The following is a 24858-nucleotide window of genomic DNA, read 5'->3' on the forward strand; positions in this document are numbered from 1 at the left end:
CAAAAGTCATTTTTTAATATTATTTAAACAAAATAATTAAATATTTTAAAAATGATATTAAATTATTATTTTTATATTGTATAATTTGTATAATTAAAATACTAAATAAATTATTTTTATATTATATTTTAATATTGAAAAATAATATTTTTGTTAATTGGGCTAATTTGAGCATAAATTAAAACTTATGGTTTAAATTAAATCAAAAATTAAAAATGAACCTCCCCAATAAGTATAGGGGGCAAATTGAACCTTACTCCATAAAATTATTATGCAATATTGTAAAGGAATGAAAACTCAAAAAGAACAACTATATTTGATATTAATTAGCTACTTTATTAAAAAAAATTACGCTCTAAATCCTTTTATTTTTATGAAAATAAAAAATTTACTCTCCTTAAATTAAAATATTGGCTTGGCTCACTGTGCACAGCTTTACTCAGTAGCTAGAAGCCTAGAACTCCAACCCAAAAATACTGCCCTGGAACCAAAATGCAAGCACAAAGCCAATGAAAAAAAAGAACCATTGAAGAGGAGGCTTTGCTCTCTCTTACTTAGGTCTCAATTTGCTGCCTCACTTTGCACGCGAGAATGCTCTCTCTGTTATACCCACTAAATTAACCTTTCCTTTTGCTAACCATTTTGTGCTTATATGCATTTTTTTTAATTAATTAATTTATTTATCTATTTTATAATTGTTAATGAAAGATAATGTAAAGAAGATAATAGGAATTAAATATTGTAAAGAAGAAAATTTATGACGAAAATATCCCATGTCATAAAACGTGAGAATGGTACAATAGTACAATTTAACTGTGATTTTTTTTCCAATAGTTTAACTTTGATTTAAAAGGCAATGGATAACCTATCTGCATCTGAAATATAATTTTATCTCTCTCATCAAATTTTGGTAAGAATTTTCCATGAAGGTATTTTATGAAATAGTTGAGACAGTTAAAGTACATAAAAATCTTTCAAACAACTTCCTTAAAATTAGTAAAATTATTATTTAATTTTTTATTTTAATAAAATTAATTATTTAATTTTTTTTTTAATATTTAGTTTCTATATTTATATTTTATTTATTTTTTAATCATTTCATTTAATTTAAATCAAATTTTTTATTAATCCATATATATTTAAAGAAAATAAAAATTACCATTATAATGACTTAAATAGTCCTATGTCTAGAAAATAAAGGAACAATTATATATATAACTGTATTTTTGAAATCATAAAAATAAAATGAAATTTAAATTAACATTTTGAATGATAAGATGGACTAAAAAAATAAATAAAATAAAAATAAAAATATTAATTATTTTATAAAATAAAAAAATAAATAATAAAGAGTTAAATAATATTTTTTTTATTTAATAAAAGTATAATAAATTAATTATAATTGATAGATTATACAGTGAAAGTTAATTCTTTTCTTTTTTACTACAGTGATGAATAATGTTAAAAAAAATAGATGAGGGAGAACTCGAGACTTTCTACTCTTTTTGAAAAACCAATTAAACTACGACAAAAGCAATTTTCTCTTAAAATTACGATTCACTCTTGTGCAAATCCACGTCACACTTCCAGAAGCCTCCACTCTGCATAAATCTTCATCCACCAAGCCTCACCAGAACAAAGCTCTGAAAACCAACTACATTTCTCAGTACAGCTCTTCAGCTGCAGAAATGGGTGAAGTAAGGGTTCCTTTTCTTTTCTTTCATGAAAGAGGTGTACAAATTTTTTCAGATTCTCTGTTTGTGCTTGATACGCAGATCTGATGTTATGTTTATTTGGTTTTGGAAGGAAAAGAAAGAAGAATTGAAGGAGGAGGAAAATAAGAAGAATGAAGAAGAGAAGAAAGAGGAAGAGACTCCTGAGATAGTACTTAAGGTTGTCATGCATTGTGAAGCTTGTGCAAGAAAAGTTGCTCGATCCTTGAAAGGATTTGAAGGTATATATATAATTATTTATCTTTATTGCCATATAATTATATTTCTTTATTGCCATCTTAATTTTTCTAAATTCAATATCATAACTGAGAATGAATTTCTTTTTTTTTTTTTTTCCTTTCTTTAAAAGAAAGCAAGATTCTTTCTAAAATAAAAATAAATAAAAATTCATATTGGATGGTTAATTATACACTTTTAAGTATATTTACAAGATATTCATGATTGGCACGTTTATCATATTTGGGAATAAAAATAAAATTTAATTGAAGTAATTTATTATTATTATTATTATTAAAAAAATTGAAATGCTTTGGACACATGCAGGAGTGGAGGAGGTAAACACAGATAGCAAAGATAATAAGGTGGTGGTGAAAGGCAAAGCAGCAGACCCTCTAAAGGTGTTTGAGAGGCTGCAAAAGAAAAGTGGAAGGAAAGTGGAGTTAATTTCACCTTTGCCAAAGCCACCAGAAGAAAACAAGCAAGAAAGTCAAGAACCATCAAAGGAAGAGAAAAAGGAGGAAGAGAAAAAAGAGGAGGTAATCAAAAAATCTCTTTCATATTATTATTATTATTATTATTATTATAGTGATCATTGCAATATTTAAATTTAAAAGGAATTAAGAATGCATATAATATTTAAATTTAATTATCATTTTACATATAATTTAAATTTTTTAATTTTTTATTTTTATTACTTAAATATGGAGCATAGTTAAGCTAACAAAAAATATTAACTTTTTAAGGTTTTAAATATTTTTATTAATTTTTTGTTTGAGTTAATAAGAAAATAAATTTTAATTTTTTTTAGAATTTTATGTGGATGATAAATGTTGAAATTAATTAAAATTATATTTACATTTAATTTAGTTTTAATTAAAATTTTTAAAAAATATATTATTTTATGTAAATTTTTAGATTAATGGATTATATTATTTTCAAATAATTTTTCATAATTTTAAAATAATATTAAAAAAATAAATAGTAGACCAGATCGGCCACTTGTGAATTTTGTGACGACTGTTTGGTTGCTGACATGAAAGTAACGAAACAAGTCAGAAATAAGGCCACAGTTTACGAGAAGGGTGTTGACCACCTCATCTCGCTCTGCTTTTATTGTCACGTAGCGTCTCCCCTCATTTCTAGCTTACCCTACAGATAGAGCAGGCACGGTTAAGGATATGAATGGATCAAATTTTTGTCGCTATCTTACTCATCGAATTTTAGTAAGGCAACTTTATGTAATATATTCGAATTTGAATTGTATTTAAATTTAAAGAATAATATTAATAATAAATTTAAATTAGGTTTAAATTTTATATGTTGAATGTTCGTTATTTAAATTTATTTATATAAATATTTAATTAAATATAAAATATATATATTTTTATAATAATATTTATAATTTTTTATAGTTTATTTTAAATAAAATAAAATTTAAATATTTTATAAAATTATGAAATTTTAAAAATATAAATTATTAATAAAAATAATATTATATGTGAATTATTAATTAAAATATATAAAATTAAACTAGTTCAATAATTTTCAAATAATAATCGAATTTATGATGAATTCGGATAGTTGAAAATAAATTTTAATTAGACTTTTGATGAGTTTGAGTTTTAAAAATATTAATTTAGTTCGAGTTCGAATAAGTTAATTTTTTATGAATACTCTACTTTCTAGGGGCTTTGAACTGGAACTGAAAAAAAAAAGTTGTTATAAGAACTGATTCGAACTTATTTTATTATTTTAGTTCAGTTCTGATTTTTTATTAAAAATCAAACTAAAATTAAATCAAAATCAAATTCAAAAACTAACTTTATATATATGTAGTTTTTATATTTTTTAGATTTATTATATAATTTTAATAAAATTTTATATATTTAATGCAATTAAAATTGTTATATATATATATATATATATATATATATATATATATATATATATATATATATATATAAGAATTGAATTTACTAAATTTAATATTACATTAGCTTAAAAATTGTACATTGTCCAATCAAATTTTAACTTTAAAATTTTAAATAAAAATATAATAAAAAAATTTTTCTAAAGCCCAAAACTAGTTATCTTCTGCTTTTGGCTTACATTATATCAATCATAATTCATATTATACTTGTTGATTTGATGAAAATATTATATGACTTATTATGAATATTTGATATTATCTTATATTTTTATATGAGAATTGCTAGTTTGATTTTAGTTGGGTAAGTAATATGTTTATATTACTTTATTGATATTTTATTTTAACATTTTTATTGTTGTTTTCATAGTAGTGCTATTATTTTTATTGATATTTTGATAATATAAATATATCATTATTATTGTTTTTTAAAAAAAATATAATAATACTACAATTTTGAGTATAGGAACCGAGAACTAAATCGAATTAGAAATATTGTCACGACCCAACCTATGGGCCGGACCGGCACTAGGACCTGGGTCAGCCTAAAGCCCCCGAGGCCTATAGTAAGCCTAACTATTCCTCAACCCAACTCTAAGGCCCATTTGAGCCCAATTTCAAGAATTCAACTGGACATAGTTCGGCCATAAAATAGACCTTTTAACGGGAAGTTTTTAACTCACCTTACCTGTAAACACAATATATAATCAATTGGGGAGCTTAGCTCACTTTTCACATACTCATAATAACATAAAGTCAAATAAGAGCTCAGCTCCCTCATCCAATCCAACATATATGCATATAATAAGTTTACAGGTCCAACATGGCAAATTATATTACAAACCCAAAACAAATAAATATTTCTAACACATGCGGAAATTCTAGGAGTTAACAGAATTATACAAATATTATAAACATTAATAGACGACCTGCGAATAAGAAAAGTAGGTTAACCACAATAATAATCCTCCTGTAGCCTGGAAAAATAATAAACAGGAGTGAGCGTTCGACTCAGAGAGTAAAATATCAATTTTAACCATAATCTCTATAGCTATTTAAAACTAATATACCCTGTGAAGTGAAATGCAATACCGTCATAAATTTCATACAAATCACATCAAAAATGCAATTTGGAGCACTCACACACCCAACACCGTTAAACAATACATATATGGGAGCTGATCCCCTATACAGTCCTCTTAATCCAACTTTTGCCAACGAAGAACTCAAGCTGGACTTTCACTTAATAAACCAATACGGGGTCCCAGTGAAGAACTCAAGCTGTGTCTACCCCGAAGGACCGAGTCCCAGCGAAGATCTCAAGCCGTGTCTACCCATCCTGTCCATATCCAACACTATACCATACGTACGCCACTGCATACACACTGCTCCAAATTACCACAACAACATCCATGGCATTTCAACATTTATGAATGCAATGTAAAACGTGCCTATTGTTTAACTACATAGATACATACATATAAGTGATGCATGGGCATGTTTGAACATATAATAATATCGAAATTACAATTAAAATTAATATTTTACTCACAGACTCAACCGAAGTCATTGTGGCGGCTGGACGGAGGAGGAAGACTGTCCCGGCTCACCTGACAATTTTATTACAATTATTTAGTACATTTGACTCAATACAAACTAAGAAAAGACCAAAGATGTCTTAAGTCGTGCCGAAAATCTAGCAAAGTCTCCCCTATACGTAGGACCTACCCAACCTGCAAAAAGGCTTAAAACACACTTCTATATCCACAACTCAATCATATTGCACAGTCCCTCCTGCTCCCATCCAAACAGTCATCAATCACAATATGTAAAATTACAGTTTAGTCTTTATAATTGACCATTTTTGCAAAAACTACTCAAATAAACTCTAAAAATTCTAAAATTTTGTCCCGCGGTTCTTAGCAATATTACTAAGCTAATGCAAAAAGAATCATAATTTTTTGAGCTACCACCAATATTTTATGGATTTTTAATCACATTCAAGCACTAGAAAATTAAGAAAAAGTAAGGTTCAGGTTTACCTATGCCGATTCCAATCTCGGGAACGCGCTCGGGACGTCTAACAATGGTGGGGGAAGGCTGAGGCGGCGCACCGGTGAGACGGAGAGGGCTGGGTGGCGGCGGCGGCGCGGCTTGGGGAGGAGGGAGGAGAGAGAAAACGGGAGAGAAAGGAAGAAGGGTTGGGGACTCGCGCGGAGGAAGAAGAAAAAGAGCTGGCCGGTTCGATTCGACCAGTCTTATCTGATCCGGTTCGATACGGCCGGTTCAATTCAAGATACAAAATTTTAAATTTTTTTACTCTGCCTTGGGACCGAAAACGAGGCCCAAAAATTCCGAAAAAATTTTAGAAAACTCAGAAAAATTTGTAGAGTCCAAATATATTTTTAGTTTTGTTACGTGATCTTTAAATTAATTTTTAAAAATCATCAAAGTTTTATATTTTTGAAAAATCGAATCTGATTTCTAAAATTCAAAAATTTCAAATAATTTTCTAAAATTCAAATAAAATAAAATATTAATATTTACTCACAAAATAATAAATTTAAAAATTTGGGTGTTACAAATATAATTAGAATTAAAACCCGAACTAGAATTAAAAGTACTTAGAACCAAACCACAACTGGAATTGAAATTTGATTCCTCTTTTGATTTCAAAAAATGAAAGAACCAAAATTTAGTTCTTTACAAAAAATTAAACTGAAATCGAAACTGCACACCCTATTAAAAATATTAATTTTGAGAGAAAAAAGGGCATGATATTAACCAATAAACTTTCCTTAAGTGCATTTTAATGATAAATTATACCAATCGTTTCTTAATTTAGATGGTTATTTCATTTTAATTACTAGAATCTTTAACTTTATTTTTATTTCAAAAAAAATTCTTTAACTTCATCGAATAAAATTACTATATTTTTTTCTTTTTCTGTTTCTTATTAATTAAATTATTTAATTATTTATCAATAAAATTATTTAATTTTATTTAATTTAAAATAAATTATTAATTATATATATTTTATTTATTATTATTATTTAAAATTTAATGTGACAACCTAAAAATAATAATAATGATATATTTTAAATTTTAAAAATAATATTTTATTAATATATGATATTTTATCAATATTTTATTTTTATATAAAAAATAAAAATGTAAATATAAATAATAAATTATATATTTATTTTTATTAAATATTAATTTATTATTAATTAAAAAAAATCCCCTTTATATCCATTGTGCTTCTTCAGCCAAACCAACTCATCGCTGACGATGACCAATGCTAGCTACAGACCAGCGAACTCCAATTACGGTTAGGCTGAGTGGAAAAATGGCAGGCTGAGTGGAAAAATGGCGAAAAAGGCATAAAGGAGAACTGTGAATTCGCAACGCCTTTTTCACCATTTCCATATATCTCCTGTGCCAAATAGGCATTTTTTGACTCACACTCGGCTCATTATTAGATATATCGAAAATATTAAAATATATTATTTCTTCTCTCATAAAAAAAGATAAATCTTTTTTACAATACAAAGAGAATGAATCTTATATAATTATAAGAAATAGTATATATATACTGAATATTCTTAATAATTTCTCTGATTCATCAAGCGCTCAATTTCTGACCAACCTAACTGCCTTTGGTCTCTGACTAATGTAAGAGAACAGAAAGCAACAGGGAAAGTAAAGGGTCAAAAGAGTAATTTTATTCTTTACAGCCTGGAAACTTAATATTGTAAGGGTTTTTTTTAAATAAATTAAAATTGAGAGATTTTATTTAATAAATTAAAGTTAATGACTGAAATAAAATAATTACTTAAGAATAATTATTAAAATTTATCCACACTTTACCAATTGTGCTAAAAAATCTTAGATAAGTTCTTATTTAACTGAAGTAATTAAGTAAATTAAGAAAATAAAATTTTGCAGGAAATGTAAAAATTTTTCTTATTTGATTTATATTTTTAAATCAAATTTTCAAAACGTAGGTCATTCTACTCAATAGGGAAGTCAAGAATTTGAGTTAGCAAGTAAAAAAAAATATATTAATTAATTAAAAATTTTAGTTATAATAAATTTTTTTATAATTAAATTGAAAATAATTAAAATTAAACTAATTAATATGAATAAGAGAAACAAAAAAAATAAAATTAAAATTTTTAATAAATCCAATTAAATTTTAATCGATGACTTAACTTTTTTCCTGTCTTTATGTGCATTGTGAGATGAATAGAATAATAAATTTATAATAATAATTTATTTTATTTGTTATAATAGCAATTTTCAAACAGTAATAAGTCAAAAATATTGAAAACATTAAAAAGATTTTTTTTTAATGTCAACTGGCTAAAAAGTCTATGCTCAAATGGAGGAAATATTTTCTAATTTTCCTGGATTTATTTTTTTTTATTATAGATTTTCAATGGGTCATAATTGATATTGTAGTGGGATCAGATTATTTTAAATTAGATTATATTTTCATTTCTATAAATTTAAATTTTAATTACAGATTAATTTCTGAATTATTATATTATAAAATATTTAAACCCTCAAAATTTTGTATTTTCACTAATTATAGTATAAATAATAGAAATTATTAATTTTAAAATAGCAAAAATCAAACTATAAATTTTTATATAATTATTATACGTAACATAAATGGTATTAGTATGAGTATGAATAGCTATCTTTCTTGCCTAAATTATTATGAGCTAATTAGTAAATCTTCTTGGAAATCTTTTTATTATAAACGAAAGTTACAAAAGGCATATATAGATAAATCAGCACAGAAAGATAATAGTGAAAGAGCAAAGCATGTTTGATAATTTGCTAGTTAATTGGCATTTAGTTTCTTCTGGCCAGCAATTGAGTGGTAATATTGAAAAGGGAGGAAGAATTTCATTAAGAAGAAGATGTGTATAGAAATGATATCACATAGCTTTTATATATATATATATATATATATATATATATATATATATATATATATATATATATAAGCTACCTAATAACTAATTATTTAACAAACTAACTAATTGTGTAACAAAGGTTCTACAAGAGTTAACAAACTAACTAATCTTGGCACATTTATCATAAGCTAATACCCCCTTGCAAGCTAGAGAATAGATATTTGTCATTCCCAGCTTGTGAATGATCTCATGGAAAGGAGTGGCACCAAGAGCCTTTGTGCAAATGTCAACTAATTAAGGAAGACCATGAAACAAGCTTGATAAGGCTTGAATGAGCTTTCTCTCTAACAAGATGACAATTAATCTCAATATGCTTAGTACGTTTATGAAAGTTGGATTGGCAGTAATTTGGAGGTCTGATTTATTATCACAAAATAAAAGAGCTAGTTGAGGATATTTCACAAGTGATGGAAGCAAAAGCCTTGTATTTTGCTTCTGATGAAGACATGGAGACAATGTTTTGTTTCTTGGCCCTCCATCATATCAAAGAGGAACCCAAAAAGATACAAAAACCCGTGATGGATTTCCTTGTGTCAGCACATCCTGCCAAATCCAAATCATTGAATGCTTTGAGTTGGAGATCAAAATTAGTTGAGAAGAACAAATCAATACCAATGGTAACTTTAATATACCTTAACACTCTATGAACAATTTGCAAATGTTGAGATGTGGGACTATCCATAAACTAATTAAGTTGTTGGACTCAAAGGAGATATCAGGCCTTTTAGAAGTTAAGTAGAAAAGTATTCCAATAAGTTTTCTATACTAGAAAGTGTTTCACCTTATTCGAACAAAATTCTATGCATGCACACAGAAGGATGTATTCCTTTAATATCATAAATGGTATAAACAATTATCCTCCTATGCTCCCTAAGAACTCTTAATATTTTTCAACTTCGCACTCATTCAATTTAGCACTAACAATCATAGGATATGTAGAATTTTGATCAAGAAAAACATACCTGAGATTTGTTGGAAGAGGTTTTAACTCTACCTTCGGTGCTTCACTTCTTTCAAGCATTGGTGGTGAAGTGGCATCTTGCTTCAAATCTCCAATCTTCTCAACACTAGCCATAGGCAAAGGTGAATTTTCTTCCAAAATTTGAGCATATTATGCAGCTTATTCAATCTCATCCCCCTTTTTGATGTTGTGAACCAAACAAGCTTCTAAGGGATCTTCAGGATGTTGCTTTTTAAACACTTATTCAAGCAACATATCTACCATATTAACTCTTAAACATGAAATTGAATCATCTTTCTTTTTCATTGCTTGAAACAAATTAAATTCAACTTGTTCTTCCCCTACTTCTAATGTAAGCCTTCCATTCTTTACATCAATCACAGCTTTAGCAATAGCAAGGAAAGGTCTACCAAGAATAATAGAAATGTGTACATCCTTCTCCATCTCCAATACTACAAAGTCTACTGGTATGAAAAATTTTTCAACTTTCAGAGGAACATTCTCAATCACCCCAATTGGAAATTTAATAAACCTATCTGCTAACTATAGTGAAATGCTGGTAGGCTTCATTTCTCCAATCTTCATATTCTCATAAATAGACAAAGGCATTAGACTAACACTGGCTCTAAGATCACATAAAGCTTTATCTATGCTGATATCTCTAATGTGACATGGTATTGAAAAATTACCAGGATCCTTCAGTTTGAGTGGAAGCTTATTTTGCAAGATAGTACTGCTTTCTTCTGTAAGAGTTACTGTCTCAAATTCTTCCAACTTCTTATTGTTAGACAAAATCTCCTTAAAAAATTTAGCATATGAAGGCATTTGTGCTAAGGCATCAGTGAAAAGAATAGTCACCTGCAAAGACTTTAACACCTCCAAAAACTTCTCAAATTATTTATCTAACTTTGCTTTCTGAAATCTTTGTGAGAATGGTAAAGGTGGCATGTAAGCCTTAGGTGCTACATATTTAGATTCTTCCTCTTCACTCTCTTTCTCTTTACTTCCTTTTTCTTTCCACTGAACTTTCTTTTTCAACTTCAACTTTAACTTCAACTTCAGCTTTTTCATCTCCTTCTCTATTTTTCTCTTCTTTAACTTTCTCTTCAATCTTTTTATCTCCACTCTCCAATATTTTTTCACTTCTCAATGTAATAACCTTACAATGCTCCCTTGAATTTTTTGGTTGGCTAGGAAGCTTCTCAAATGCTTTATTGTTTGAAGAGCTAGCCTGTTGAGCTATTTGGTTCTCTAATATCTTGTTGTGTGTTGTCATTTGATCCACTTTAGATGCTAATTGAGAAATCATATCTTGTTGACTTTGATGGCTTGTTATTAGAGTTTCAATCATGGCTTCCAATCTAGCTGTCTTGTCTGGTTATGCTTGTTGTGGTGGAGGTTATTGTGGATGTGGAGCAGGTGCATTTTGAGATTTAGGAATCTAGGAGGAGGACCTCTATTCTGCTAAAAATTCTGATATTGTTGAAACCCAGAAGGTTGCTGAAAATTTTGGTATTGTCCCTGTCTACCTCCCCAAGAGAAATTGGGGTGGTTTCTTCATGCTGAGTTATAAGTTACAGAAAATGAGTTACCACCTGGTCTTTGATTGTAGTTCCCCACATAATCCACTTTTTCACTTGAAAAATCTAGATCCAATGCAGAAAAATCAATTGCACAATTAACATTTGTAGCTCCAACATCTACTAAATTACTTGAACCTCCAACTGAAGAATCTACTTTCATGCTTAGCTTGTCCATCTTCCTTGTCAAAGCATCAAATTTAGCAGTAATCATATTCATGGCATCAAGGTCAAACATACCAGCTAGTTTCTTGATCTCATTTCTCTCACAGATTCACTAGTAGTTGTTATAAGCAATTTTATCTAGAGCAGAAAAAGCTTCATCTTTAGATTTCTCCATAAGATCACCTCCAGAAGATGCATCAATTGTACTTCTAATAGCTGTTGAAACTCCATTGTAAAAGTGTTGAGCAAGCATCCACTTAGGAATTCCATGGTGTGGACATCTCCTTTACAAATCCTTATACATCTCCCATGCTTCATACAAGCTCTCATCATCTCTAGGTTTGAAAGAAGTCAGCTCATTTCTTAGCTTAGTTGTCTTGCTTGGTGGAAAATATTGAGCTAAAATCCCATGTTGTAATAGAACCCGGTGGCAATGAATATAACCACTCTCTAGCTTGGTCTTTCAAAGAGAAAGGGAATAATCTGAGTCGAATTGCATTATCAAAAACTCCATTTATCTTTAATATATCACTGATCTCAAGAAAGTGTGCTAGATGCACATATGGACTTTCACTTAGACTTTCCTTATGATTGTTGTACCATCTAACACAATGCAGGCTTCAATTCAAAATTATTAGCTTCTACTCTTAGTCTTGTGATACTTGGCATGAAATCTCCAATGTTAGGATATGCATGATCTTTCACAGAACGTTGTTATTGTTGTTGGCTATTTCTTCTTGTGGTTGCTCTTGCTCTTGCTCTTGTGCTCTTTCTTATTGTTGTTGAGCTCTAAATTCAGTTTTTCTTCTCTTAGCTTCTGCTCTTAAAGCTCTTGCTGTCTTTTCTATTTCTAGATCAAAGAATAAATTGATTTCTTCACCTTTTTTCCTTCTCATAAAATAAAAGTATATGAAAAACAAAATAAACAAATTCTCAAAATAAAATGGTAAAAGAAATTAAAAATAAAATAAAATACTCAAATTAACCAAACAGACATTCGTTCAATATCAAACAAAAATCAAATCCCCAACAACGTCGCTAAAAACTTGATGCATGAATCCGCAAGTATACGAGTCATATCAAGTAATAAAGTTATAAGTCAAGTATCGTTCTCACGAGGATTTTCTGTTTGAGTACCAAAATATGAATGAAGCGATTATTTGGGCCAATGATTAATGAATGTAAGATGTAAATATAAATGAACTAGGTAAAATTGATAAATCTAAACAAAATAGATAAAGAGCAAGCAAATAAATTTTAAATCTAGATGCAATTGAACTAAATAAATAATGGGCAATTGAAATTAAATGCTAATTAATAGTAAAATAATTTCAGAGTTGGGGGTTTATGCATAAATTAATTGAGATTTGTCTTAGTTATTCCAATTTTAAAGGAAAATAGAGTTTGAAGGTGATTGATTCTTACTTCCTTTGATATATTTTTCAAGCAAATCAAAGTAAATTTTAAGAAAATCAAACCTACTTTCGTACGATATTTGATTAATTTAAAACCCATTAAGTTTTGTAACCAATCAATAAATCCTCTTAAAACCCTAGTTTATTTCTAAATCTATGTGATTTTAAGTTCTAATCCTTGATTATTTATCAATGATCTTCATCTTTTGATCCTTCAATCAAAGATTAACACAATACCCAATGAGTACCAACATTAGGCAAGTAAATTAGGCACACAAGGAAAGAATCAAAACTTATATTTATATAAAATATGGAAATAACCAGTCTAAATCCACAAATTAATCTAAAACATATTTTTCAACTCTGAAATTCAAATATTGTACTCACTCATATTGGTATTTACAAGAAAAATTGATGGAAAAGTAAAGAAAAACATGATAAAGAGACTAAAAATAAAAACACTCAGGTATAAGAACTCAAAATTTTGAGTCTTGAAGCTTCCAGAAATGGCTGCAGCAGCTCCTTTTCTTTAGAATTGATGGCGTCCTCCTCCCTTCTATTGTTATGATCTTCTTTTCTTTTTTGTTGTTACCACTTGTGGCAAAAACTAGAAAATGATGCTTTTATATGGTCCCAAAAGTTGCCCTAAAAATGGATAAGAGCCAAGAGGTGGATAGAAAATGAGATGTAAAAATATCCAGGTCAGCAAAATTGTTTTCACATTCTGGGCAGTATGCTTAGGGTACTGCTTACCCTAAGCAATATCTTCAGCAATTTTCGGCCTCTGCATATACTGTCTGCTTAAGGTTAAGCAAACCCTTAACAAATCTCGACAGGTTTGGGATAAAATGAGTTTTTCTGCTCATGTGTGGCTTCCAGCTTAACTTGAGTTGCACCTTAAGCACTGCCGCTTACCCTAAGCAGGATCTCAAGCAGGACTCTAAGCAAATCTTGGTAAGTTTGTGGATGAAAACTTCAATGTATTAGATTTAAGCTGTGCTTTACTTGCAGTTTGCCCCAGGCTTAAGGTTAAGTAATATGACATACCCTGAGCAACATCATAAGCAAAATTTCAAGCAAATGTCAGCCAACTTAATTTTCCAAAGCTTGATTTTTTTAACTTTCCTCAATGCTTAAAGGGCTCCAAATTTCTTCAAATCACTTCCTAATGTACTCATTGACCTTTAATTTGTCACAAAAACCTATTAAAAATAACAAAATTATAAAAATCAAATATAAAGTAATTAAAGTTAATAAATAAGCTAACATAAAGCTAAAAACATAAAATTTACTAAAATATAAGGGCAAAATAGATACAAAACTACCATAAAATGTCTATATGAAATGAGTGCAACAAGTCACCACCTCTATCTAACCTTTTTATTTAATTGCCTTTCAACCTCAACTTCTAAAACATCTATTGATTGAGATTTTTCATTAAATATATTCATATGGTGAAAAATCATTAATATAGGTGATAAAGTATTTTTCTCCACCAAAAGATGGAGCATCAAAAGGCCTACATATGTCAATGTGTATTATTTCAAGAAGCTTACTGCTTCTTCTGGCTTTTTTCTTATTGTGTTTGGTTTACTTTCTCTTAATGCAATCCACATACATCAAGATCAGTAGTATATAAGCTCGGTAGAATCTTATTCTTTGATGACCTTTCTAATCCTTCTTTGGATATACCACCCAAATGCTTATGCCACAAGAAAGCAGAATTCTCATTCAGTCTACTATGTTTAATTCCAATATTGCTATAAGTGACACATGGATTCAACAAAATTATAAACAAGTTTTAGTCAATATAAACTATCAATAAGAATTCTAGAAACAATAATGAAATTATCAGTATTATTAAATAAACTGAAATATCTATGCTCGAATTTAATATTGAACCTAAATTCATCAAGTTTTGAAACAAAAATGATATTCCTAGAAATTAAAGGCACATAAAGGGTTTGTAATAGGTCTAGTTCATAGCCATTATCTAAGATCAAATAGTAGTCTCTATGCCTTCAATTGGAGCCTTTTTATGGTTCCCCATAAATAGGAAGTTTTAGTTAGGTTTTCAATTTGGACCTTAAGGAATCCTTTTATCACATTGGATATGTAAATAGTAGTATCAAAATCAAATCACCAAGTATTATTAGGAACTTTAAATAAGTTTGATTTGAAATATACATAAGCATAAAGATTACCTTTCTTTTCAAATCAATTTTTATCTTTCAGGCAATCTTTCTGATAGTGTCCTACTACCATTTGTTCCTTTTCCTCGGCTTAAGTAACATTTGAAGATCATTTCTTTTTTTTCTTAAACTTATAGGCTTTAACTTTAAGTCCTTCATCCACTTCTTGACCCATAATGATGACGGAATGAGTTCCTTGATTCTTTAATCTTGTTTCCTCCTAAACTAGTTTACTAGCCAATTCATGACCATTTCACTTATCCTTAATAGTGTTGTAATTAATTTGAAATGGTCCATATTTAGGAGATAGTGAGTTTAGAATGAACAACACTAAGAAGGAATTATCAACCGTCATCCTTAACATTTCTAGTTTTGCCGCAATATCACTCATTCCAATAATGTGCTTTTGCATACTCTTCGATCCATCATACTTTATGGTCATGAGTTATGCCATTAGAGTACTAGGAAGTGACTTAACTTCAAAATGGAACATATATTTCATAAGTTTAAGGTTCACAAGTTTAAGTTATTCTTTTGCATTTTCAGTTTGTGGAATTGTAGTCCTAATGTTGTTGACAATAATCATTTGCAAAAAAACATAAGGCTTTATTTGTTTAACCATTCCCATTACTTATGGTATAACTTCTCCTTTTCACTACTTTTATCCATAATAGTAGCGAGTTAGTCTTCCAATAATGCCAAGTCAAGGTCCAAGACACCTAAATGGAACTTGACTTGCTTACACCATTCAAAGAAGTTCAACCCATTAAAACAATAATAGATTAAGCTTGTGAATGAAGAGAAATAGCAGCAATATGATATTTATATGCTCAAAATAGATTTATATAACTTTAATAGTTAGAGTATACTATGATTTTCCTTCAGGTAGATACTAAAATATACTATACTAAATTAAATGCTTTTAAAACTGATTAGAATATAATTAACTTACATCAAATATACATGTTGTCTTTGGACATCCAATTTATATTTGATAAAATATTATTGTTTTCATAATTCTCACTATTCATAAAATAATTGATTTATCTTTGAGTAAAATTCTTAAGTTCTGATGACTAGTGAGTATCAATTAATCCATTTTTTATCATAGGTATCTATTACCATGCATAATTGATAATTTTTATGTGTGTGTAAACATCATTTATAGTTTGGCCATTTTAGTAACTAACAAACTATTAATTTTATTTTATTTTAATTTGGCTACTTTGATGACTAACAAACCAAAACAAACATCGTAAGATATATATATATATATATATATATATATATATACATTATGTATTTTAATAAACCTAATATTTTTTATTCATTAGGTTTAATTACAAATTTTAATTAGATTGGGTAGAAAACATTATTATTATTATTATTATTATTTTTTGCTTTCCTTGCTTTCAGGACAACATGTTCAAGAAAGAATTATTCTTTCTAACACGTTTTCTTTATCATGTTGAACTTCATGGCCTAATTAAATTTGAGACAAACTTTAATTTATTGATTAATTAGTTAATTAATTCTAAACATTTTTTATCACAAACACGTTTTCACGTAGTTTAAAATTCATGATTAAAACAATTAAACCGCTTTGAATATATATATATTTCTTTTAATTTCTTTCTTTTAAGAGAACTTGATCTCAAATTTAAATTTCTTTATAACATGATTTTTAATCATAAATATTAATATTTTTCATCATGTTAATAATCATCATGCCCAAAACTTAATTAGGTCAAATTTTAATATTATTATTATAATCATAAATATTAATCATAAAACTTTTACGATCTATACTTTAATTCTATTCATATTTAACAAGAAGTAAGAATATCAACATCATGTTCATCATCATAAATTCAATGGAGAAATTTAGTTGTTCAAAACCTAGAGCTTTGAGACTACATGTAAAAAAAAATTCTTAATAGCCATAACAATCATAAACATGATATGAATCATAAATATAATATTCAACTATTACCTTATTAATAGATCTTGAATAAATAAATTCTCACAGATTTAGAAAATATATCTGATGCGGAGTTTAATTGAACCATGGTAATAATTGAGAGAGACCTTTTGATTTAATAAATTGACTTCTCCCTTTTGACATTTCTTGATTCACATACAAAACTTTAGTGATGAAAGACTTTCTTGAGATGACTATAATATATTTGATCTTATGAAAGATAATGTGTGTGTCCTTATGGGTGGAGAAAGGACCAGCTTATATATATATATATATATATGCATGATTAAAATATATATGCATAATTAAAATTTACTTTAATTAAAGTAATCATTGTATAATTAGGATTTATATTAATTAAAGTAAATATCAATTAATATCAGACCATATTAAAAGAATTGATTTTGACCCAAATGATAATATTAATTACGAGGCAAAAAAATCATATAGCTTCCACCATTAGAAAGCTATAATTGGATTCTAACAGAATAGAAACTCCATCAAATCACAATATAAAAATATTTCTTTCATATTTTTTTAAATCCTATTCTTCATCATTCAATTGTTTTTTTTTATATATAAATCACCATATTATAATTAATTTTTAATCATAAATTTTTTTTAATAGAGAGATTCACAATGAAATCCTGTAAAAAATGAAAAGAGAGAAAGTTATTTTCCTTTAAATGATTAGTTTTCCTTTCGATTAGGAAAATATTTTCTGTAAACCCATTTTCCAGAGTACTCCAATCATTAGAAAATATGAAAATTACTTTTTAATGAACCAAATGAAGCCTAATATTAGAATTCATACACTTATGTGAAAAAAAATAAATAATATATTTTTATTGAAATGTGTTAATTAATATTAAAAAACAATACAACATTATTACTTTATTATATTTAAATAAATGATCAATATGAATTTAAGTTGATTAAATTAACTCAATATATATATATATATATATATATATATATATATATATATATATAATTCAATTAAAAAATAATTTTATTACTTAATTTACTCAATTAAAGGCTTAAATGAGAAAAATATATTATCAATGTAACATGTCACGTACTGAAATTGATTCAATTGAATAAATTAAATGATAATTGTCACAACCGACTTAAATATATATAATCAATATGACATTACACATAATCAATTGATTAAATTGACTCAATTAAATGCTAAATTAACTGAAATAAATGATCAATATAATATGTCATATATATTCAAATTGATTCAATTGACTCAAAGTTATATTCAGTTGGATTAATATGACATTGTTCTTATTCAATTGATTCGATTTACTCTATTAAATACTCAATTAACTAAGATATATGATTAATGTGACATGTCACATGCTTAAATTTATTTAATTGACTCAAATACATACTCAATTGAATCAATTAAATAATAATTTTCACAATTGACTTAAAATATATATGATTAATGTAATATTGTACATATACAATTGATTAAGTTAACTCAATTAAAGGCTCAATTGACTAAAATATATAATTAAGGGACATGTCACATACTCAAATTGATTCAATTGACTCAATTTTATTTTATATTCAATTGAATTAATTAAATGATAATTATCACAAATGACTTAAGTATATATAATTAATGTGATATTACACATTATCAATTAATTAAATTGACTAAATTAAAGGCTAAGTTGGCTAAAATATATTATCAATTATCACAATTGAGTGTATATCGAAGTACTTCAAACCGATGGATAATCATATTCTAATGTAGTGTGTGTACACATATATATGCTTTCTTCAATGTGTGCAGAGGAGAAGTTTGACTTTTAAAAAAAATTAATAAAACATAATTAATTATTATTATTATTTATTATTTGCTTAAAAAATTAATAAATGTGATTGGAGGTAAATTATACAAGGAGAGAAGAGTCTAACATGAAGGGAAACTTTGACTCTCCAACCTAAAAGGTAAATCAGAAATTTTATATTATTGAGAACCCATTAATTCACATTAAATATAGATCCATTAATTCACATTAAATATGAATCTCTCAATCATAATTCTTAAAAAATTATCTGCTACTTATTTAAAGTAGAAAAGTAATTAAATAAGTGAAGCAATCATTCCCCTTTTTTGGAATCCAAGGATTGAATGAGAAACTAAAATTATACACATTAATTTGATTCCTTATGATATTGGAAATGCCCACTCTTTCATTTGTTTTTGAAACACTTTTTTCTCCTAAATGTATTTGGAGATTTCTATATTTATTTGGAATATGTAATTTGTCCAATTAAATGAACTTTTTCTTTTACTTTTTAAAATTTTTTTAGAATAAAATAGTATAAAAGATGAAATTTTTTTAATTTCTTAAAATTTTAAAATATTTATTAAAAAGGTAAAGGGTATAAAATAAAATAATATTTTGTGAAGTGAAAATTATATATATATATTTCTTTTCTTTTATTTAAATTTCTCTGTTAAAAATATAAACAGTTGATTTTATAAAATTTCTTATATTATTATAAATAAAAAGATAATAGTTAAATAACATCTTATTCATTTACTAATTATAAATTTAAAAATTTTAATATTGAAAAATCAATATCATTAATGATATTTTAATATTTTAAAAAAAAAATTTAAATTAGACAGGTTAATGAGTTATTAGGTTAACAAGCCACTAATTCAATCATCAGATTATCTACTTTTTTCTGAGTAATTTTTTTGTTCAATTCAATAGAAGAACCAACTCAATTTTATGTTCGGATCATCAATTCACTAAGTCAACTTGTCAATCCAAATTTTATAATAATAATTTTTTTGCTAAATGTATTTAGAGATTTCTTTATTTATTTGGGATGTGTAATCTGTTCAATTAAATGATTTTTTTTTTTAATTTTTTAAGAATCTTTTAGAGAATAAAAGAGTATAAAAGATGTTAAAAAGGTAAAAGTTATACAAATAAAATAATATTTTTATCAAGTGAAAATTTTGTATATTATTTATTTTAGGAGAATTCAGTTGATATCACAAAATAAAAGTGTCGTCATACCCAATTGAACAAAATGGCAACTTCTCTAATGTTACTATAAATTAACAAAGTATTTGAAAACCAATCCCATTTAATTTGTGTTTGATTAGAAATCAAAATAATATGCATATAATTAATGAGTCGTAACAGTTTATTTTATTTTATTTTCCTTTAAATTTCTCAGTTATTAATTTCCAAGTTAATTATAGTTGTTGGATATTGGCTTCTGATTATGAATGCAATCTTTGTAGCAACCTCCTGCTGTAGTAACAGTTGTATTGAGCGTTCGAATGCATTGCGAAGCATGTGCTCAAGCTTTACAGAAGCGAGTTCGAAAGATCAAAGGTACTAATTATCTCCTAAATCATGTCGTAATCCACATTATAAAATTCCCTTTTTTCTTCATTTTTAATACATTCATCAAGTCTTAAAAAACACCGTCTTCAATGAATTTCCTGAAATCATCATATTACTATAGAAAGTTTTTTCATAGGTGTAGCTATATATATAAGAATGAGTTTAAGAAAATTAAATATTATATCGGCTTCATTTGAAATAAATTATTTGTGATAAAAGAGTTTAATTAAAATTTCATATAATCATATTTAATTAATTTTTATTTTTTTTAAATGAATTCTTTGTAAGTAAAAATTAATTAAATTCTTTCATTTCAGATATGAGAATTGATAAAAAAAAAATTAATTGAATTGAATTCTTGTAAAATTCTAAATTCTAAACAGAGATATTTAGATTCGTGTATTATTTTATATATTTTTATTGATTTTGTACGCAACTTGATACAAATATTTAATCTGATGGTTGTTAAACTCATTTTATTAGATTCACTGTTTTTTTTAAAAGTAATCATATCATATTGATTTGAAGTGAATTAATATAGGGGTAGAATCAGTCGAAACAGACCTTGCTAATAGTCATATAATAGTAAAAGGCGTGATAGATCCAACCAAACTAGTTGATGATGTGTACAAGAAGACTAGAAAGCAAGCTTTCATAGTGAAAGATGATCAAGAAAAGAAGGAAGAAGAGAGGAAAGAAGAGGAGAAGAAGGAAGAGAAAGAACAAGAAAAGAAAGATGGTGAGGAAGGAAAGGAAGAGGATGTTATGAGTGACATCAAAAGAAATGAATATTGGCCATCAAAGTTTTACTTAGAGTATGCTTATGCCCCTGAATTTTTCAGCGATGATAACCCTAATGCGTGCTTTGTTATGTGACTATATAAACTGTGTTGCACTTGTGACGAACTTTAGTTAGCTAGGTATGCAAATTTCTATGTAGTAATAGGTTAATAAAATATTGGTAGACAAGTACAATCCTTGAATTCGTATAATTATGTGAATTTATTTGTGTAATGAATATTATAAAAATAATTGTTATGAGTTATTAAATGTATTTTTTCCTCATAGGGATTTATTATTTAAATATAAAAATAAATTTAACATCAATATAATATACTTGAAGTTAAGGATGTGTATTATTTACTTATAATTGAATAATCAAATCAAATCAATAAAATTTGATTATTTTAGTAGTAATAAGTTCAGTTTAATTTGATTTTTTATTAATAATTTTAAAAATCTTTAGTTTTCTGTTATCAGTTGGGTTAAATAACTAAATTTTTATTAATTAATATATTAATTATAATTTATTAATAATATATTATTTATAATTATTATTTTTATGATTTTATAATAATATTTAACTTGTAATTATTTTAAGGGAAAATTACTACTTGGTTATGTATTTCAAAAATTATACTATTTAGTTCATGTAAAAAATTTACGTTAAATTATTTAGTTTCTCTGTTAAATTTTTCATTACCTATACTATTCATATTACTATTTAGTCTCTCTATTTTAAAGAAACTAATTAGTTAATCTTTGTATTTTGAAAAACACTATTATTTATTATTTTATTTTAGTAAAACTAATTAGTGAGTTTATATATTTAGAAAAATATATTTTTAAACAAACATAGAAATTTTGTTATGTGGAGACAAAATCTTAATTTACATTTTTTTTAATTTCTAATTTTTTTGGACATTATTTTTATATTTTTTCTACTTAAAAATAATTTTTCTTAATTATTTAGAAATTTAAAGAAACAGATTAACTTTTTTGTATAAACAGCTTACACTATTTTTATTGATAGATGAAACTGAAGAAAAAAAAATAAGAGGAGAAAGGTGTGGATGTAAAGTAAAAGAAACATGGAGAGAGAAAAAAGAAATGATAAGAAAGAGGTATAGATATTACCGGAAGTCATTTAACTTTGTTAATCGTTTAATTTTAGCAATTATATTTTTCATTTATTTTTATTTTTTTATTAAAGTCTCTTAGACCAGAATTTAATAAAATCTCTGATAAATTAGATTAATTTTTTTAAAAAAATTTTAGTCTAAAAATAGAGATTAATGAATATAATAAACAACATTGAAATAAATTTTTTTTTCTGTTTTTGATATTTTAATCTGACTTGAAAATAAGGTAAATTTTTATGATTTAGAGTCATATAAAATACGTCATATATGAGTCATATATGAGTTTCACCGGATATTTTATCGAATTTTGATTTGAGTAATTATTAATGAAAAAAAATAATTTTATGGAAACAAATTTAAATATAATGACTGAAATGAAGCAATTAATAAAATTAAGTGATTACAGTACTAAGAGGTTTAGAACTTGTTACCTTATGATATGTGATCATTCGGGTATCCTATTTAAGAGCCATAAAGCAAACATTTGCAACTTGAATTATCACTTGAAGTGTCACCACTATCATTCCAAGTTGTAGCTATAATTTTCTTTTCCTTGTCCTTCTTGCTTCTCTTTTGTAGCTTTAGACAATTTCGTTTCATGTGTCTTGATTTACTGTACTCAAAGTAAATCGTAAAAATAATATATATATATATATATATATATATATATATATATATATATATATTAATAATGAATTCATCATTAATCAATGTTATTAGTAGTTGAAATTTTAATCCGTTGTTGAAAATTCACATATATACATTTTCTTTTACAATAATATTATTTTAAAATATTTATTAAGTAATTTCATTAAAATTAAAATTACAATTTTTGTTAATATTATAATTAATTTAATTTTCTATCTAAAAATGCATTCATCTTGAATAAAGTTTATTGGATATTAGGAAAAATACTAGTTATAATTAATATTATGTTATTATTGTTTGCGTACTCCGTAAGTATACGAGTCATTCAAGTAGTAAAGAAAAGATATCGTCCCACAGAGATTTGTTGTTTGAGTACCAAATTATAAAAGTCACGATTATTTGGGCTATTGATAATGTGTTCCAAAAGTAAAGTAAGAGATGCAGCAAAATAAATTAAGAAAATAGGGAAATTATAATGAACTAAGCAATTAAAATTCTAAGCAATATACTAATTTATTAAAATTTCAGCAAGTAATTAAAGATTTAATTAATTAATGGTAAAAATTGATTCCAGAGTTGAGGTTCATGAAGTAAATTTCATTGGAATTTGGATAGGCAAAGCCAAAATTAAGGGAAATATAATTTTGAAGGAAGTTGATTCTGATTTCCTTTAATTTCTCTTTCAAGCAAACTAAAGAGTATTTTAAAGGAAACTGAACCCATTCTCATGCGATGTTTAATTACCCAAAACCCTTTAAACATTTTAATCAACTTGAAATTCCTTTTAACCCACTAGTTTATTTCTAACACTAAGTGATTAAGTTCATTATCTTGATTATCTATCATAGATTTTCACCTCTCGGTCTTTCAATCTAAGATTAAGAATAAAACCCAAAGGGAACCAACAATGGGTATGTAAATAAGCACACAAGATAAGAATCAAAACTGATCTATTTTAAAATCTAGCTAAAACCAGTCCAAATCCACAAATAAAAGTTAAATCATTACACTCAACTCTGAAATCTTAAGTATCTATTCACTCATGCTTGTATTTACAAGTAGAAAATATGAAATAGAACAAGAAAACATAAAAGTAAAACTAAAAATAAAAGAACCCAGAAGAAGAAGATCCAAATATCTGAAAAATGGAAGCTGGAAAACGTCACTCTGCAGGCATTTTTCCTCCTAAAAATGGTGTGATTCCCTCTTTCCATTCTTTTTTTTTTCTCTCTCTCTTTCTCCTTATGATAAAAATGAGAATATGATGCTTATATATCCCCTCAAGTTTTGCCCTAAAAATAGTCTCTAAAGGGATAAAGACAAAATGTGTAAAATGTATGAAAAGAAAAAAATTTTCCATGTCAACAAATCCGCCAGTACCATCCCACATGCCTCATGTTGATTCAAGTTATTTTCAACATGCCTCATTTTGATTCGAAGGAGGAGCCTTTAGATTCTACACAACCAGCTACACGGGGCATGTGGAAGTCCCTGAAACTTTTGGCGTGTTTTGTTCTGAAATCTCTGTTTACACGACCCAGTGTGTATTTACATGCCTTATGTGAATCCCTGTTGGCTAACTCTTATCTTCACATGACCCTCAACACGGGGCATGTTGAGGCCCTTGAAAGTCTCGGCTAGTCTTCTTCTTTAAGCAAATTTTCTTCATTTTTCACACTACTTTAAGCTTCCAAATCACTTTGAATTTCTTTTATATGGACCTTTTTGCCTT

At 26.6% G+C, this 24858-nt stretch overlaps 1 protein-coding gene and 1 non-coding gene across 2 annotated transcripts; both read left to right on the top strand.

Moving 5' to 3' along the window:
- The first annotated feature begins 1458 nt into the window (after positions 1–1458).
- On the top strand, positions 1459–21610 carry LOC131178682 (heavy metal-associated isoprenylated plant protein 7-like). The gene is made up of 5 exons (XM_058144046.1): positions 1459–1697; positions 1807–1954; positions 2277–2488; positions 20451–20544; positions 21098–21610. Exons 1-5 carry the CDS (start codon positions 1689–1691, stop codon positions 21430–21432), a joined length of 798 nt encoding a protein of 265 aa, XP_058000029.1. The 5' UTR covers positions 1459–1688; the 3' UTR covers positions 21433–21610.
- Positions 11837–11943, top strand: LOC131179027 (small nucleolar RNA R71). The gene has a single exon (XR_009148034.1). It is a non-coding gene; the product is annotated as a small nucleolar RNA R71 (small nucleolar RNA).
- Positions 21611–24858: the final 3248 nt, after the last annotated feature.

Source organism: Hevea brasiliensis, chromosome 3, assembly GCF_030052815.1.
Source record: "Hevea brasiliensis isolate MT/VB/25A 57/8 chromosome 3, ASM3005281v1, whole genome shotgun sequence".
NCBI lineage: Eukaryota > Viridiplantae > Streptophyta > Magnoliopsida > Malpighiales > Euphorbiaceae > Hevea > Hevea brasiliensis.

Excerpts from the sequence above, each read along its gene's own strand:
- LOC131178682 (XM_058144046.1), top strand. Across the intron at positions 1,955-2,276 it reads ATCCTTGAAAGGATTTGAAG|GAGTGGAGGAGGTAAACACA; the intron begins GTATATATATAA and ends GGACACATGCAG. Across the intron at positions 20,545-21,097 it reads GCGAGTTCGAAAGATCAAAG|GGGTAGAATCAGTCGAAACA; the intron begins GTACTAATTATC and ends GAATTAATATAG.